The sequence below is a fragment of the Cebus imitator genome, unplaced genomic scaffold (genome assembly GCF_001604975.1).
Source record: "Cebus imitator isolate Cc_AM_T3 unplaced genomic scaffold, Cebus_imitator-1.0 Scaffold115, whole genome shotgun sequence".
Taxonomy (NCBI): domain Eukaryota; kingdom Metazoa; phylum Chordata; class Mammalia; order Primates; family Cebidae; genus Cebus; species Cebus imitator.
In genome coordinates, this window is record NW_016107430.1 from 5,316,701 (window position 1) to 5,335,060 (window position 18,360).

The 18,360-nt window shown below is 38.8% G+C and overlaps 1 protein-coding gene across 9 annotated transcripts in view; it reads left to right on the forward strand.

The window, feature by feature from the left end:
* Positions 1-18,360, forward strand: part of KIAA0753 (KIAA0753 ortholog) — a 63,318-nt gene that overhangs the window by 29,566 nt on the left and 15,392 nt on the right. For all 9 annotated transcript variants that reach the window (XR_001828208.2, XM_017538853.2, XM_017538856.2 and 6 more), the window contains 8 exons: positions 1,778-1,944; positions 3,445-3,561; positions 4,662-4,751; positions 4,989-5,078; positions 11,623-11,701; positions 12,756-12,836; positions 15,709-15,894; positions 16,946-17,027. Coding sequence is in view for 8 of the 9 variants with exons in the window: in XM_017538853.2 (XP_017394342.1) it covers positions 1,778-1,944; positions 3,445-3,561; positions 4,662-4,751; positions 4,989-5,078; positions 11,623-11,701; positions 12,756-12,836; positions 15,709-15,894; positions 16,946-17,027 (892 nt within the window). In the remaining variant the exon portion in view is untranslated. The remainder of the gene's footprint in view (positions 1-1,777; positions 1,945-3,444; positions 3,562-4,661; positions 4,752-4,988; positions 5,079-11,622; positions 11,702-12,755; positions 12,837-15,708; positions 15,895-16,945; positions 17,028-18,360) is intronic.

Genomic DNA, 18,360 nt, shown 5'->3' on the forward strand with positions numbered 1-18,360 from the left:
GTCAAGGTCATATAAGCTGGTATGTGGTGGAGCCAGTTCTCAGGCAGTTGGATGCTAGAGTCCTTGAGCCTGGCTATTTAAGTTATTTATATATTTTAACAACAACAAAAAATAACAATTTTTAATATTGTTACTAGAATAGAGAATTCTTTCTATTCCTGGTTTGGTAAGATTCTAACTAATATAATACCAATAACTAATTGGGCAGGAGATTTTAAAATTAGTTTTTTTTTTTTTTTTTTTGATTTTAAAATTAGTTTTTTTTTTTTTTTTTTCTGCTTCTGATTTGGAAGGGTGAGATTTGAGGGGATTAAGATCTGGTTCCTGCCGGGGGTGGTGGCTCACACCTATCATCCCAGCACTTTGGGAAGTGAGAGGATTGCTTGAGGCCAGGAGTTTAAGATCATCCTGGGCAACATAGTGAGACCCCATCTCAACTAAAAACAAAGTTAAAAAGAAAATTAGCCAGATGTGGTAGCTAATGCCTGTAGTCCCAGCTGTTTGGGAGCCTGAGGCAGGGAGATCACTTGAGCCGAGGAGTTTAAGACTAGTGAGCTATGACTGAGCCACTGTACTCCAGCCTGGGCAACAGAGTAAGACCCTGTCTTAAAGAAGAAGAAAAAAAAGTTGGTTCCTGCTAAAGATAAATATTGATCAATAATAATTACTGAATATTAAAAGGGCATCCTAGGGTGAGTGCTTTCTAATATGGCTTTGGGAGCCAGCAAGGTAAAACTTGGTTTGAAACTATGTTTTATATTTTAAGCTTCTGTTTAAACTTACCTATGGCCCTATCAGTGGAAAACTGGCCGAAAGACCACCTCCTAGTTGAACACCTTTATTGTATTAGTGACATTTGGTGGTCTTGCCTAAAGGCTTCTGTAGCAAATCTGTTTATTTTCAAGTGGCCTCCAAAAAAACAGAGTTAGCAGTTACCACAAGTTATTGACAGATAATGGATTAGGATCAAGTCCATTTCTTCCCAAACTTTTATGGGGATTAGGGGTCATTGAGGTGTCAAGATTGAACTTGTAAGAATTCAGGTGGGTGCTCTTCTCCAGACACAGAGCCTCATTCTCTATAGTATTTTTTAAATAGCCAGATTCATTCTATTTAGACCTAAGGTTCAGACAGGTTAAGAGTTTTAACTAAGAATGTTTTATACATTACTTGAGCCCAGGAGTTCAAGACCAGCCTGGGCAACACAGTGAGACCCTGGCTCTACAAAAAATAAAAAATTAGGCATGATATCACGCACCTGTGATCCCAGCTACTCAGGAGACTAAGGCAGGAGAACCGCTGGAGCCCAGGAGTTTGAGGCTGCAGTCAGTTGTGCTCATGCCACTGCACTCCAGTGTGGGCAACAGAGCGAGACCCTGTCTCTAAAAAAAAAAAAAAAAGAAAAGAAAAGAAAAGAAAATAGGAAAATAATTTAACAATATGTAATGAGTTTTTTTTGTTGTTGTTGTTGTTGTTGTTTAATTAGGAAAAAGGTTGTAAATAAATAAAAATATATTTTATATATAGTTTATATGTTTAAAGGTGTCAGGTAGAGCCAGGGATTCCAATTCTATATGCTCCACTCCCACTCCTTACCATGGTTGTTTCAATGTAATTTATACCCTCCTCCAAATTTCTACCACAGTGCTTTCTACTCAGCTTTTACTGAATGGATACATGAATAACATAGAGAACTTGGAGCTTCAGTGAGGCAGAGATTGAAACCATCGTTTCTTTGATATTTGTTTGGCTTTATAATTCTTATTTACTCTCACAGGGACTCCACAAAGCTGAAAGAAGTAGACAAAGCCAACCTCACACTAAAAGCAGAGTGCAGCAGACAACAGTTTCATCCAGATTAAAAATGAACCGACAGCCTGTGAAAGACCGCAAGGCACCATGGATACCCCCAAACCCCACATCCCCACCAGCATCTCCTAAATGGTATGTGAAAACTCAAGGGACTGTTTGTTTATGTGATTCTGTTTTCCTCCACATATCAAAGGTGACCTATAGCTCATAAGACGCAAATGAAGTAGTAGCCTTAATTTTTTCCATTAAGAAGAAATGCTTTTTTGGGTGAGTCATACATGAGAAGTCTTTGTCTGGAAGCTTGTTGGTTCCTTCTTCTTCCTGACTGTAGTTGGAACAACTTTTCCATGGCCCACCCCAACACCCAGGACATGTGTCATTGTGTGGAAGATGATGGGCTTCGCTTCACTTGTCTCTTCGGCCAATTGATTCGAGAAACTTGAGGCCAGGGACTTTCTTTTTTATATTTGAATGTCCAGTGCTAGGTGTATAGTAGGCATTCAGTAAATCTTTGCTGAGTAAATAAATATTTTAAAATAATTCTAACTCTATATCAAGATAATTGTGAACCGTAAAACCATGTAGATGTCACCAACATTGTCTTAGCTGTGGGGAGCAGTGAGGATAATGTTGATATTACTGTCTTGTCATCCTGATTCATAGCACATGGAGAATGAGAAGCTGCCATTTCACAGGGCTAGAGAGAAGAGCAGCGTCCAGTTAGGTGGAAATAATCTTTAGGGGAATTGGTTGAAGATAAAGGGGAGCTTATTTGCCATGAGACAGTAGTTCTTGAAAACGCAATGGAAAGGACCAGGAGGTGGAACAGAAAAAATAAAGAAATAAAAAGCAGTAATGTTGGGGAGAACAAGGGAGAAGATAGGGGACTGGAGGGTTCTGTCATTGGGAGCCATCAGAAGTCAGGGTGAGTAGCCTGGTAGAAGAGAAGCCCCTAAGATTCCAAATGAATGTGAAGGTTTGGCTGTGCTCATCCATCCATTCTTGTTTTAAAGTTAAAGAAACAATGTTTAGAGAACTTAATGTCTTACTCATCTAACAGCCAGACCTCAAATCAGGTCTTCTGATTTCATAATGTGCTTTTTTTTGTTTTTATTACTGTATTCTGTTTTCTGTATTTTTGTATACAAGTATTAATATGGAGATGTACCTTCAGTTGGTAAGCTAAATTGAAGTTTGTATTGCAAACCAAATATACAGTGGACTGTCTTTTAGAGTGCATGTGTGGTTGGCAGGGGACGGTGGGTGGGACTTCTAGGCTTATGGCGCTGTTAGGCCTTGTAAAGATAGAGTTGTCTTATACTATGGAATGTAATTAGTGATCCAAATCTATATATTGTAACAGTTTTGTTGACATTCACCCAGTGTTCTGTAATTGATCACTATTTCTCATTTAAAATCCTGATGGCTTCTTTGAAGCAAAGGAGAATTTCTCCCCTTTGGCACTGAGCCTGAGTGCTGGAGGATCTCACTCTTCTTCACATGCAGCTTCTACTTTAGGACCCCATGCTACACATCACCATTAATTTAATTCTGTCATCTTCTCTGAGCTGGCACCTACTTGGATGAGTCACTGGACACGGAGTAAATGATGACAAAGGTGCTTTTTTGCAGTGCTGCATGGCTAAAGGTGAAATCTAGCCCCAGAGATGCCACAAAAGAGTCTCTCCAGCAAGAAGATACTCAACAGGAAAATCACTTGACAGGTGCAGTTGAGCACGAGGCAATCAGGTTTGTGCTGGTATTTTTCAGATCTTTGAGAGTTAAAGAGCTCCTTTTACATAGACGTGGAAGTTAACCTTTTCTTCTCTTTTCTGTATATGAAGTTGGTTATTTAAAATGCAGGTTATTAAAAAAATAAAGTAAAATGTAGTTTATTAAACTTTTCTGTCAAACTATATAGCTTGCGGTGAGCTCCTCTATTTTTTCTTATGTCATTCATTCATAAATTATATGTGTGTCAATTGTATATCAGTTGCTGGTTTTGTATAGGACACTGTTATGAGCTCTATGGAGACTTTAAAAAGGGCAAATAGACCATAATCCCAGCCCTTGCTTATTTACAGTCAATAGAGAATATACGTAATTAGCTATAATTTAAGATAGAACAAGGTGTGTAACCTAGGAACTGAGAGAGTTTAGAAAGGGGAGAAAGTTACTTCTTGCTGCAGAGGTCTAGGCTTCATGGATTGAGATGGAAATTAAACTACGACCTGAAGAACAGGCAGGATTTCAATATGGGAGATGAGGTGAGAACATTCCATAGGAAGAGAGCAGTGAAAACAGCTTTCTCTACATTCTTTTGGCTGAAATTATTCTTGCAATTATGGGAAAGCAAAAATGAAAGTGGTCCATTAAATAATTTGACAATATTCACGTATCCTAAACCAAAAGAATCAAAGCATTTTTACATACAACAGAGTTGTCCACAGTTAACTTTTCCCTTTTGTTTTTATTTGACTTCACTATGCCTATATGGCTCCTGGGGGTTCATTGTTGAGTCTAAACTTGAAGATACAGCTAGGGTTTTGTTTGAGTCTAATAAGAAACCCAAAGTACAAGTGATAGCTAGTTTTCTTGAGAACCTTTGAGACAGGTTCTTACTGCGTTGTACACTAACTCAGAGTACTTATGTGCATAAAAGTATTTTCACATGGAACACGTTCTAGAGAGCTTTACAGGTACTGAGAGGTTTTGTAACCTACTGAGTACCTTAATAGAGCCAGGATTGGTGCTCTGCAGGGGGGTCCTGACTTCTGGTCTGTTTCTGTGATAATGACACCCTGCTGTGTTGAGGCAGAATTGGTTTGACTCTTCTGACTGTCTGCTAGGCTCGCTTGGCTTGATGCTGAAACTTCCAAAAGATTGAGGGAACTAGAAGAATTAAAGGCCAAAGAAATTGACAGCATGCAAAAACAGAGGTAAGTATTTGTTCCTGAGGTAGGAAAAGGTAAGCAGGACTGTTCTGCATCTCTATACATTAGCAGTAAATAGAGGTTGTTTAGGTCTAGCTACCCTTCTTATATTTATTGGCTTTCTGCCTCCTTAAAAGACTGTGAAGTCACCTAAGAAGCCTGCAGGGAGCCAAGACTGGAGCTCAAGGGAGTCCTGACTCTGCTTTGAGGAGAGTTGGGGTGATTCTTGATACTGTTTTCTAGGCTTGACTGGCTTGATGCTGAAACTTCTAGAAGAGCAAAGGAACTGAATGCTCTCAAAGCTGAAGAAATGGATAGACTCCAAAAATTGAGGTATGTATTTGCTTCTTAGAAAGAATAATGGATGCTTCCCTGTTCTAATTGATCTGGATAGTCCTAACAACCAACCTGGACTGTTAAGGCCTAACTTCATTACATCAATGAATGAATACCTGCATATCTACCTGTGTATTATACCATACTTTTTTCTAGGAAATGTTTCTTTTGTGTGGAGTTTGAAGGAGGACTGAACAAAATCTGTAATTTTGGAGTTCTGTCTGAAAGATCAGAGTCTTATGTTGATTTGTTTGGACTACCCTCAAAAGTACTTTTCTCTAGCCAGATATCAGCCCTTCTCAGATCAGAAGATTAGTATGATGCACATACATGTGCTGCTCATATGAGTCAACATATAGCTACTTTCATTTCACATGTTAGTCTGAATGCAGGCTATAGTTTTCAATAATGTGGTTCCCTTTTTCTATTCACTCCCTAAGTGTTTTCAAAGCGATAGGCACTGTAGGCATAAAGAAGCTTGTTAAAAGATTTAGTTCAGCTGCTGCTGCAATTGCCTCATTTTTCCAACTCTGATAATAATTCACTCTGTAGTCACATTAACAGAACACTTATTGAGACACCTGTGCATTCTGTCACCATTCATGATGGATTGTTTATCTCAGGTTAGAAGGGCTGTGGGTATATCATTAGAGGGCCGAGACTTTTTGTCAAGTCATACAATTTCAGAATCTTGGGATCTGAAGGATCTTTTTCCCCCAACTGATGCTTTTGGCTCTTCTCTGCTATCTCCATCAGGGAACTGTCCAGTATATTTACACACACCCTTTGTGATGGGATAGTCACTACTGTCTGAGGGAATCCATCTCATGGTCATTTATAGCTAAGAAGGTGTGACCTTAGGCTGTGTTGAAATTTGATTCTCTGTGACTCTTACCCACTTGTCCTTTGGGCCATATAGCAAAAGCTTAATCCTCTGTGCCCCATTTATTTCTCTGTATGTTTTTACTTCAAAAATTAAACATATCATACATATAGAACATACTAAATGCACATGTACAATCCAAAATATTACAGAATGAACCTGCACATACCACCATTGTAAGCCACGAAATCAGCCATTGCCGCTACCACAGAAGTTTCCAGTGTGTCCCTCCTCGGTTGCATCCCTTTTCCCCCAGAGACAGCCACTGTCCTGATTCTTGTGTTAATCTTTTCATTACTCTTCTTCATAAACCTGTCGTCTATGTGTGTATCCCTAACAATATCTTGTTTAATTTTGAAAACTGAGAAACAGGCACAAATCTAGCTAAAATTGGCAAGGGCAGTGTTGATGGTGGTATCATCTGAAGACTCCTAGGGGAAGACAGGTTGAACAGAGTCTGGATACCAGTCTGACTTGTGCTTTCATGAGAGTTTGTAGGTGCCCCACTCAGGAGGTCACTGAGCAGGGTCACGAGTGAGTCCTGGCACACATAGGGCATCCTCCATCTGGAGGGGCTGTAGGTGAGCCAGGTCCACTGGACTTCGGGAAGAAGCCTGGTCAGGAGAGGGGCTGTCTTGTAACACACTGCCTCTCAGATCTTTCTGGTGGGGATGAGATGAGTATCCTTAGCAGACAGCAGATCATGGAGGGAAGAGCAGAAACTTCATCAGCAGAAGGGTAAGACAGGCCAGGAATCTAGGCTTGGAGCTGCCATTTCCCATATTGTGTTGTAATCTTCTTCAGTTTGCTTTCTTGTTTTTGATAGAACACATGCTAATTTAGCTGCTTTTTTTTTTTTTTTTTTTTTTCATTAGGATCAGGGTCTCACTATGTTGCCCAGGCTAATCTTGAACTCCTGGGCTCAAGTGATCCTCCCACCTTGACCTCCCAGAATGCTGGAATTAGGCATGGGCCACTGTACCCTACTTAATTTAGCTTCTTGAAAAAGGATGAATGGGAATTAAATCCTTTCACACCTTTCAAGTCTGAAAATGTCTTTATTTGCTGATAAACCTTACAAATCTCATATTTGCTGGTAGCCTTACTGGGTGTAGAAGATTATTTTTATTGGAAATTTTTAAATTAAGCTTCTTATTATGAGGTAATTATAGAGTCACACAAAAACCCAATTTCCCAAATGGTAACCTCTTGGGAAACTACAATACAGTACTACAACCAGGATATTAACATTGGTATAGTCAAAATATAGAACATTCCCACCCCTAGAGATTCCCTCATTCTGCCCTTTTGTAGCCACACCCCTTCCTCTCCTGCCCTCATTCACTGCTTGGCTAAATGACTCCTGGCAACCACTCATCTGCTCTCCCTGTCTATAATTTTGTTATTTCAAGAGTGTTATTGTAAGCGGAATTATATAGTATATAACTTTTTGGGATTTCTTTTCTTTACATCATTCTCTGGAAATTTTATTGAGCTTATCGCATGTATCAGTAGCTCATCCTTTTTATTGCTGAGTGGTATTCCATGGCGTGGATGCAAACAAACCATAGTTTGTTTAGCCATTTACCTCTTCAAGAACATCTGAGCCTGTGGTCTCAGCTATTCAGTAGGCTGAAGTGAGAGAATCCTTTGAGCCTGTGAAGTTGAGGCTGCAGTGAGCCATGATCATGCTACTGCACTCCAGCCTGGGCAACAGAGCGAGACCCTGTCTCAAAAAAAAAAAAAAAAAAAAAAAAAGAACATCTGAGTTGTTTATAGTTTGGGGCCATTATTAATCCAGTTTCTATAAACAGTTGTGTACAAGTATCTGTGTGAACATGTTTCCCTTTTTTTCTGGGACAAATGCCTAGAGGGCAGTTGCGGGGTTGTATGCTAGTTGTATGTTTTGTTTCCGTTTGTTCCAAACTGCCATACTGTTTGCCAGGGTGCCTCTGTCTGTTCCTACCAGCAGTGTTTGAGGGATCCCGTTGTTCTGCCTTTTTGCCAGCATGTGGTGGTGTCACTGTGCTTTCTTTCAGGCATTCTGATGGGTGTATCACGGCATCTGAACGTCTTTTCACGTGCTTGTTTGTGGCATGCAGCCGTGGGTTTTTCTGCAGTGTTTGGCTGCAGTAGGGCAGTTATTTTCTGTTTTCTGTCTTCCTAGGCTACCCCTTTCTTGGTCCTGTTGCTAGAGAGAGCAGACTTTATTTGCACTGGAGACTTCTTTTTTGTCTGTGTATGTTGGTGTTTCTGGGTTGCTGGCTTCTCTAGTACCTACTCTGGGATATATGAGGCAAAGAGAAATCCCAGAGAACTCGCTGCCCTGTCCTTCTTTTGGTCCCAGTGTTCCTAGCCGATTCTTAGTTGTAATTAACAGGAAGAATAGGGGAAAGTACATTTTTTCAACCTCTTCAGAAGCAAAAATCTGAGCATTTTTAATGAGAAATCAAAATTGCTTTTTAACCTTCTCTAGAGGCTTACAGGCTCTGTTTTCTCCTCTGGGTAGCTCAAAGTCATGATGATAGGACTTACCATGGGTGCATTTTCATTCATCGGTAGACCTTTTCAATCAGGCAGTTTATTTCCTTTAGTTCTGAGAAGTTTTCTTTTCTTTTTCTGCCTCTGTTTTCTCTATTCTCTCTTTCTGAAGCTCCTGTTCTTTGCTATTGGACTTCCTTGATTGGTCCTCTGATTTTCTTACCTGTTTTTTTCCTATTTCTTTCTTTCCCTGTCTTTCCTCTATTCTACCTCCACCCCTACCCTGCCCCAATAGGAGATTTCCTCCATCTTTAATATTTAACCCACTGAGTTTGTCATTTCTGCCAGTGTTTAAAATTTAAAAATTAAAAATGTTGAAAGCTCTATTATATTCTCCAAATATCTCTTACTCAGTAGTCTCCTATCCTTGTTTCATAGATACAGTGCTATTTTGAGTATACTAACATGTTTCCCCTGCCTTTTGACCGACATAATCTTTTTCTTTCCTTCCTTAGATGTCTAGTAATCTTGGCTATCTTCTCATGTTTAAATGTAGGACTGATTACTGATCAAAACCTCAGTGCATATGGATTGGAATTAGTATTTTAGTTTTTTAAAAATAATTGTTTCTATTGTGGTATAATTTACATACAGTAAAATGCAAAGAGCTTAAAGGTACAGTTCAGTGAATTTTGACAAGTGTATATGCCTGGGTAACCAAAACCCTAATTAAGATAAATAATTTGTTCTTCAACCTAGAAAGTTCCCACATGTCGTTTTTGGTCATCCTCTACTCCCCCCGCCCTCCTCCCCCCCACCATCCCTCACAGAGGCAGCTACTTTGATTTCTTTTACTGTAAGCAGCTTTGCCTGTTCAGACTTTATATGAATAGAATTATCAAGATCTGCTCCATTGTATCTGGCTTCTTTTGCTCAAGAAATATTTGAGATTCATCCACATTGTATGTGTATCAGTACAGTTCATCCATTTTAGTGCAGAATAGTATTCCATTGTGTGAATATGCCACAGTCCGCTTTTTCATTCTCCTGTAATTGACATTTGGGTCTTCCCCTTTATTGTTAGTGTGAATAAAGTTGCTACAGACATTCTTGCACAAGGCTTTCTTGTAGAAATATATTTCATGTCTTTTGGATAAATACCTAGGAGTATAATTTCTGGGTAATAGATTGGCAGTTGTGTAATTTTATTAAACCAGCCATATACATTTTCCAGAGTAGTAACATTTTTTTTTTTTTTTTTTAATTTTGAGATACAGTCTCACTGTCACCCAGGCTGGACTGAAGTGGCGTGATCTCACTTTACTGCAACCTCCGCCTCCTGGGTTCATGGGATTCTCCTGCCTCAGCCTCCTGAGTAGCTGGGACTACAGGCATGCACCACCACACATGGCTAACTTGTTATATTCTTAGTAGAGATGGGGTTTCACTGGGTTAGCCAGGATGGCCTCGATATCCTGACCTCGTGATCTCCATTCTCGCCTCCCAAAGTGCTGGGATTACAGGCAGGAGCCACTGTGTCCAGCCAGTAGTAACATTTTATACTGCCATCAGCAGTGCATGGGAGTTCATTTCTAGTTGGTTTACATTCTTGCTAACAATTGATCTTGTCAGTCTCTTAGTGATTCTGGTGAGAATGTGGGGGTGTCTCCATGTGGTTTTAATTTGTATTTCCTTGAAGACGAATGATGTTGGGCACCTTTTCTAGTCCTTATTGTGAAGTGTCTGTTCAAGTCTTTTGCCCATTAAAATTTTTTGTAAGTATTGATTTGAGTTCTTTGTATTTTCTGGACATGAGCCTCTTGCCAGATATGTGTGCAGCAGATACTTTCTCTCAGTACTCTGGCTTGCCCATATGTCTTCGTATTGGTGTCTTTTGATAATTGAAAGTTTTAAATCCTGATTAAGACCAGTTTATCAATTTTTCTTCTCTGATTAGTCATTTTTGGGGAACTATCTAAGAAATCATTGCCTATGTTAGGGTCTCAAGGATCTTCTCTTATGTTTTCTTTTAAGTGCTTTATAGTTTTAGCATTTATTCTTATGTCTGTGATCCATTTAGAATTAATTTTTTGTGTATGAGATGAAATGCTGATCAAAATTCATTTTCTTTCATGGATATCTAGCTATTCCATCAATATCTGATGAAAGTAACATCTGGACTGTTTGTTAAGAACACTTAGGTTGGTCTTTATGTCTTTCCTTTGGCATGGGTCAGACTGCCCAGAGAAGTTTTCTGATCTTTGGCCCAGAGAGTAAGGATCAGGATGTTGCTATCCTAGGAGCCGAGTTGGGAAGAGGACTGTGAGTCTAATGACACAGCATTCAGCATGCATACCTGACACCCACCTCTTTTGGGTATGGTACCTACAGCCTCAGCTGTGATTGGCTGCCCCTAGTCAAAAGACCCTCACACAGAGAATGAGCAACTCTCTTAGAGTTAGAAAGAGGCGACTGTATACTTGTGTGAAGCAGGGAAAGGGATCTAGGAGTCTTAATTTCTCAAACATCATTTGGCTCTTGTCAATTTTTACACCACCCCCTCCCAGCTTAGCCCAGGCCTAGATGTACCTGGTACTACCAGTTGTGTGCCTGGTTAAGTCAGCAGTACAAATTGTGTGGGTTCTAGTTTTTCCCATTACTGGCCTTAGAAGTCAACTTCCTCAGATCAGCTAAGTTAGTTATTATTTTGTCCTTTGTTTTCCAGCGCCTTTTTTTTCTTCCTTGTTTTTGTGCTTATAAAGCTAACTCCCCTGGTTTCAGTGGGATTTGGAGAGGGAATAAAATTAGTTTCTTTTGTTCAGTTTACTATCCTCTTTAGCTGTTGATGGCAACCATTATTTTTTTAAAGGATACTCAGTGCCTAACACTTCAGATGTTACCTAAATCCTTGTGCATAAAGTAAGGCCCAAGGCCACTCTGCCACATCACCTAGGAGCTTGTTGGAAATGTAGACTCTCAGGCCTTACTCAGACCAAGTAAATTGGAATCTACATTTTTAAAAGATCCCTGGGGATAACTGGTATGGCCGTTAAGGGTTAGAGAAGCTCATGGTTTTTATAATCATTCTATTTCCCTTTACCTGGAGTGGTAAATAAATATGCAAAATAGGATATTTTATTGCCTTTGATTTTAATTTTCAATTTTATTTCTAAATAGTGTTTCTGCCACCCAGTTAGCAGACAAGGTAGAGGAGGCAGTTCTGGATCGTTTGAAGCCTCTCTTGGTCAAGGCCCAGGTAATCTAGTTCATTTCATTTCCTTGCTTTTTGGAAGTTCTAGATTTAAAGAGTTGCTACAGAGGTCTCACTGATCCTTTATAGGACCAAGTGTCTCTGTGGCAGCTGGAAGATACCCCCAGACCACCACACACTACTAACGTGCCCTCCGTCATGGAGAAGGTATAGAGATAAAGGGACAAGGGGAAAGTCCTACATTGAGACAGTTGAGATTTCAGTTTGGGAAGCAAGTTGAGATTGTAATCCTTGTTCCTAATGAAATAGATCTGTTGGTGGAGTTAGTGTTCCGTTAACAGCTTTCACTCGAATGCTGTGTTTTTTCACCTCTGTGGTTTGGAATGATGGGCTTTATTTTTCCAAAGGAGAGAGATGTTACAATGGCTTCTGTGAACAATCCAGTACTTTCTTGAGGATGAAATTATGTATGGTATCACCAAGAGGTTGTACCATCCTCCCATAAGCAGTAAGCTCAATTCTGTAGCCAGACCCTGTTGGTCCACCCTGTAAATAGAAACAATCTTGTGTGTATGACTAGATGAGGCCACAGAAAAATATTATACATTTAAATGAAATAAATGACATTTGGGGTCCCTAAACAGGCCCCTGAACTTCTCTATTTTTAGTTAGAGAAATGTTACATTTTTATTAGAGTCCATGGAGATATCAGTAGTATAGAGCTAGGAAGACTCTTAGAAATCAAGTAGTCTTGAGCTGTAGAGTGGTTGAGAGAAAAAAAATAAAAGAAATCAAGTAGTTCAGCTTTCTCATTTTATCATTGAGGAAACTGGAACAGAGAGGTTGAATGACTTGCATAAAAGCATGCAGCTATTCTAGCAATGTTTACAGAGTTGAGGGAAGAAAAAGGCTGGAAAGCCAAGATCAACACATGGCGTTTATTTCCATGAAGACAAAGTGCTTTGAATTGCTGCAGAAGCCTAATGTAGCTAAAGCTGATGAATAGTTCCACACAAGTTATTCTGGTAGTAGAATTCATTTGTACTAATAGGAGCTGTAAGTTTTTATACTCCATGAATGTATTTGTCTCTTTTACTAGAGAGTCAATTCTGCTACAGAAGCAAATACTCACTTGAAGGATGGTTTGTCAGTAAACACGACAGCCCAGCCTGCACAGGAGGTATGTGTTGTGTGGTGTTGGCATTCTGGTATTATTGCTTGATAATGTCTTCAGTTATAACAAAAATGATATACAGAGTGCTTTGCAAACACTAGATTATCCTACTCAGTAAGTATGAATATTATTTTCCACATTTGGCATGCTAATTCTTTCAGCGTATATTTAGTATTATGAGTTAGGTCCGCCTTGCAAACAGCACACAGAAATCTTACAACCACAGGTTTATGTTAGTGGCTCTTTGTCCCTCCTCCGGATAACAGAGTGTAGGTGCCCTTTGTGGCCCTGAATGTCGATGGCTTGTGGCAGAGTAGCTGCCCTCATTTCCTTTCATTCAGCCTAGTTTTACTCATTACTGTCCTAATTTTCTTTATACTTGGGGCCTAATATTTACTGTTAGGCAAGCATGTTTTGGGTACCTAATATGTGACCAGTATCTGGCTTAGCAGAGAGAAAAAGGTGACCCAGGAAAAAAATGAGAAAATTTGAGAAAAATCAAAACATGTTTTATTGTCCACTCTGTATGCTTCCTCTGGAGGACCTGTTTTTAATATTTGTGGAAATGTTTCTACCTTGCCTAGGCTTAGAGCTGCGGAGTGAAAGGTGCAAGTTGCATCCATTTAATCTTTCTGGAGCTTGGAGAGACATTTATTTCCTTAATTGCCCAGAGCAAGGAGAGGAAGCCTCATTCCATCTTCCTTCCTAGGCTTCAGAGCAGAAGGAAATTGGAATGAAGTTCCATCAACCCAGTGACCTTAGGGGCAGGAAGAAGGTAGATTTCAAGAATGTATCCCTATTCTGATTATTAAACAATATTTTAGCTGTAACATATTTTCATAATCTCTGTGATTATAACTTTATTGTCCCAAGGTTTTATGACATAATCTGATGTGAAGTGAGACTTCTAAGACTGAAAGCTAAAAGCCTACCCTACATTTGGCCATTGCAAATTCTGGTGTGTTATGGCTTTGTGTTTTTTTGCAGCTTAGCCACTAAATGATATATACATACATATATATATATATATATATTTTTTTTTTCTAGAGGAATAATGAGGCTAACATTTAACATAGAGAGGCAACTCCATCTTGCACTATAATATGAAAGGAAAATGAAGTGATGATGAATGCTGGCAGTGAAATAGACATGTTTGAGTGTACTAGGAATGATCAGCCGTATATATTAGAATTATTTTGTAGTCATTACCTGATGTTTAACACAATTCTTTGAAACAGAAACGTAACTCTATGTAGTATTTAGAATTCTGGGCTGTTGTTAAATAGCAACATCATTGCAGAATATTCCAGGCAGCACCATCAAGAGTCAGTTTACAAAGAACTGAATGAAAACAAACAAAAGCAGAAAAACTCATAAAAGTTGGCATGAAATAGAAAATTTTTTTTTACTCTGTTAACTTATAAAAGAGCTGGGAGACCTTGAACACAGATTCTCTCAGTATTCTCATCTTTAAAATGGAGGAGACATTGGCAAGTAAAATGTAGCTCTCTGTAGATTTACTTATAGACAAGATTATCTCTGATTTCAGGAAAAAGCTCTTGTAAAGGTACCATTATAACATGTCTGTTTGTTGCTGCTACTGTTGTCATTAACTAAACATGCACATTAAATGTATTTTTCCAAAATGTATGAGTTCTTTTAGAATTAAAAGTTATATACATGCACATGGCTAAAAATTTAAATAATTCAGAAGAAGTATATGAAAAGTTACACCTCCCCATAAGCAGGTGCCATCTGCTGTTCTATACTCCGCTTCTTTATTTATAATATAGTTTTGTGCCCTTTCTGTGTCATTGCCTTGAGACCTTCCTTATCTTTTATAATGGCAAAAAGTATTTTTGGTGTTCTATTCTTTATAGATGGAAAATATATGCATGCAAGCATTATTGGTTGTCTCTAGATTTTTTGTAATTTTATTATACGGTTATTCAGTTTAATTTTTATTTCTTTAACTTTGATTAAGGTTGGAAATTTTTTATTATCTTTGTTGGCCATTAATATATTTTCTTCTGTGAATCATTAAAGGTTTCTTAAATTGCCATAGCTGCAACCATTCATTGAGTGTCTTATTTCATGCCAAGCACTATGCTAAGTGTCTCAACATGCAAGCTCTTATGAAATCCCTACAGCTCTGCTTTATAAGAGTATTTCCATATTACAAATAAGAGGAATAAGGCCCAGAGAGGTCAAGTAAACTTGCCCAAAGTTTCCAGCTTATGAGTGGGGAGAACCAGAATTTAATTCTAGAAATACTTCATTCTATTGCCTGATACAATTAATTCCCGCAGCAAACATTCTTTGCAAAAGCCTCTTTCAGGACAGATTATAAACATGTATTCAAATGAAATACAATACATGTAAAATTGCTTTGGAAACTGGAAAGTGCTTTTTGGAAACTGGAAAGTGGATTACAGGTACAGAGTTTCAAAGACAAAAAATCGTGAACTTTGTGATGTCATATGAGCAGACGTTTTCACAGAAGCACTGCACCAAAAGAGAATAGTTACATTCTCTGAAATGTGTGACTTGTAAACTATTGGAGATTCTTCTGAATGCAGCAAAAGGAAGATATTTGTTCCACCAACTGGCAGAACAGATGATAATGATAATTTACGTGGACGGTAATGGTATTACTTGGTTAATGCTATCATTTAAATGATTGTGATAAAAATTGTCTTGATATTATTGCTTTTGATACTGACTTAGAATTTTGTTTTAGCATAGAAACTCTGCCATTTGAATCTGTATGTTGTTGGTTTATTATGATTAGCAATAATTTTTAAATGTTTCTGTTTTCCTTACATCGCCTTCCCACCCCTAATCCACCCCGTGCCTCCCCTCTCCCCCCATCTTGTAGGTTACAGCTGTTGATTCTGAATCCAACAACATACATCAGCTTGATGATTTTTTGGAAGATTCTGCCCATGAGCTCTGGGCCATGACTCATGCTAAGATCTTGGGGTCTGAAACCTTAGCCACCACTGAGGACAGCAAAGATAGTCTAGATCTGGAGATCATGATGCGCCGAATGGAAGAAATGGAAGTAAGGTCTGGGGCTCTGGATCTTGCTCACCGCTAGGGGCTGGTCTCTGCAGCTTCATACGTTAGAGTCACACAGTCCCCAGTTTTAAATCCCTGCCCAATTGCCAACTAAGTGCATGACCTTGGTGTAGACAACACCTCTGATTATTAGGGAGTTTAAGGATAAAATGAGGCAGCAAGTATTCAGCACACTACTCGCCATGTAATCTAGTAAGTGACCAATTATTACTCTTGCTATCACTGATGCGTAATTCCAAAAACACTGAGACCAGGGCCTGGGCCCACAAATGGGATCATAGGCTTTTGCATCTGTCAGCCTGTAAGTACTATTCAGTTTGCCTCCTCTTCCCTGTTAGAGTGTGATCCTATCAAATCATAGATAATTTTATCTTCTTCAATTTCCATGATGCTGCTTCACCCAGCCTAACCCGTGGATTGTTCAGTGCAGGAAATTGAGGTATAATAAGGAAGTGAGTGACATGACCAAGGTCACAAAAAAATCCTGGCAGAGCCAAAATAGGAATCGAGGTCTCTTGACTCTCAATTCAGCATTTTCTTTTTAACTGTACCATGATTAACTCTAATTTCTGCTTTGCTGATAAATAGAAACATTATAGGGAAAACAATTTTTTTTGAAAGTTTAAAGGTATGCAATTTACCCCAGTCTTGAAATTTCCCCTTGGTGATAGTTGTCTAGGCCTGGGATGTGCAAAACAGTAGCCACTAGCCACAGGTGCTTATTAAAATGTAAATTAATTAATTAAAATTAAACACAATAGTTAGTGGCTGCTGTGTTGGACAGGGCACATATAGAACATTTTCTTCACTGCAGCAGCTTCTAATGGACAGTGCTGGTCTAGATTGCATTTATGTTCATTGCTTTATTTTATTTTAGACTTTTTCTCATGAACTAATTACTTCCTGGCCTGACAGATGCCCATTTCTGACAGTATGTTTGTATCAGTTGTGTCTGCTGAACTTTTACATCTTTACTAGTTCTGCTTTGTAATGAAACTCATTTTTTTCTCCTAAACTTTTTTTTTTTTTAAAAGAAATACCAGGAGTCAGTTCGTCAGAGATATCATAAAATCGTATATGCTGATCCTCGCCTTTGGATGCAGGAAGAAAACAATGGTGAGTGTTTCCCCCAGGCTTCCCCTAACATTTTATTCTGAAAAATGTCAAACATACGGAATATAGAAAAAATTATATAATAAACACTCATATACTCCCCTTCTAGATTCTGCAGGTAACATATCACGCTCTTTGCTTTGTCACATATCTGTTTATCCCTCTATCCATCCATCAGTTCTTCTCTTTGTGTTTCAAAGTTGTAGATATCAGCACATTTTACCCCTAAATATTCAGCATACCTATTATCAACTGGAGATTAATATTTACTTATGGCTTTTTTTCTGAGATAAAATTTGCAATGATAAAATGCACAGATTCTAACTGTGTCATTTGCTGGTTTTTAACAACTGGATACATGTCTGTTATGCAAACCCCTATCAAGATACAGAACATATCACCTTGGAAAGTTCCCTCATGCCTTGCCCCCACCACATAGACAGCCATTATGCTTTCTTAGTTAGCTTTGATTGTCTAGAGTTTCATTTAAATGCAATCATACTGTATGTACTCTTTTGCTTAGACTTCTTTCATTCACCATAGTGTTTTATAGATTTATCTATGTTGTTTATTTCCTGTTGCTGTGATTAACAAATTTAAGTTTGTAACAAGTTTAAGCTACATATTTAGTGGCTTAAAGCACAAATTTATGCTCCTGCAGTTCTGCGGTGTCAGTAGTCTGAAGTGAGTCTTAAAGGATTGAAATCAGGGTGTTGGCAAGTTCACACTAGAGGCTCCAGGGAAGAATCTATTCCTTGTTTCTTTCAGCTCCTAAACTTTGGGCTATTAGGAATAAATCTGCTATGAATGTATACATGTGTATAATCTTTGTGTGTATGTTAAGTTTTTCTCTTGGATGAATACCTAATAGTAAACTTGCCAGATCTTAAGATTAGTTTGTGTTTAACTTTATAAAAGATTGACAAATCTACTCCAAAGTGGCCTTGCTCCTGTATCCAACATCCTTGCCAACATTTGGTGTCATTAGTCTTTTTAAAGTAACCATCCTGGTGAAGGTGAAGACACAGTTTTATTCTGTAGGCCAGGCTGGAGTGCAGTGGTGCAATCTTGGCTCATCACAACCTCCAGCTCTCGGGTTCACGCAATTCTTCTTGTCTCAGCTCCCAAGTAGCTGGTACTACAAGTGTGCGCCACCAGCCCCAGCTAATTTTTTTATTGTTAGTAGAGACAGGGTTTTGCCATGTTGGGCCAGGCTGGTCTCAAACTCCTGCCCTCAGGTGACCTACCCCCCTTGGCCTCCTAAAGTGCTACGATTCCAGGCATGAGCCACTGCGCCCAGCTCTTTTTAAGTGATTATTAGGCATTTGCATGTTTT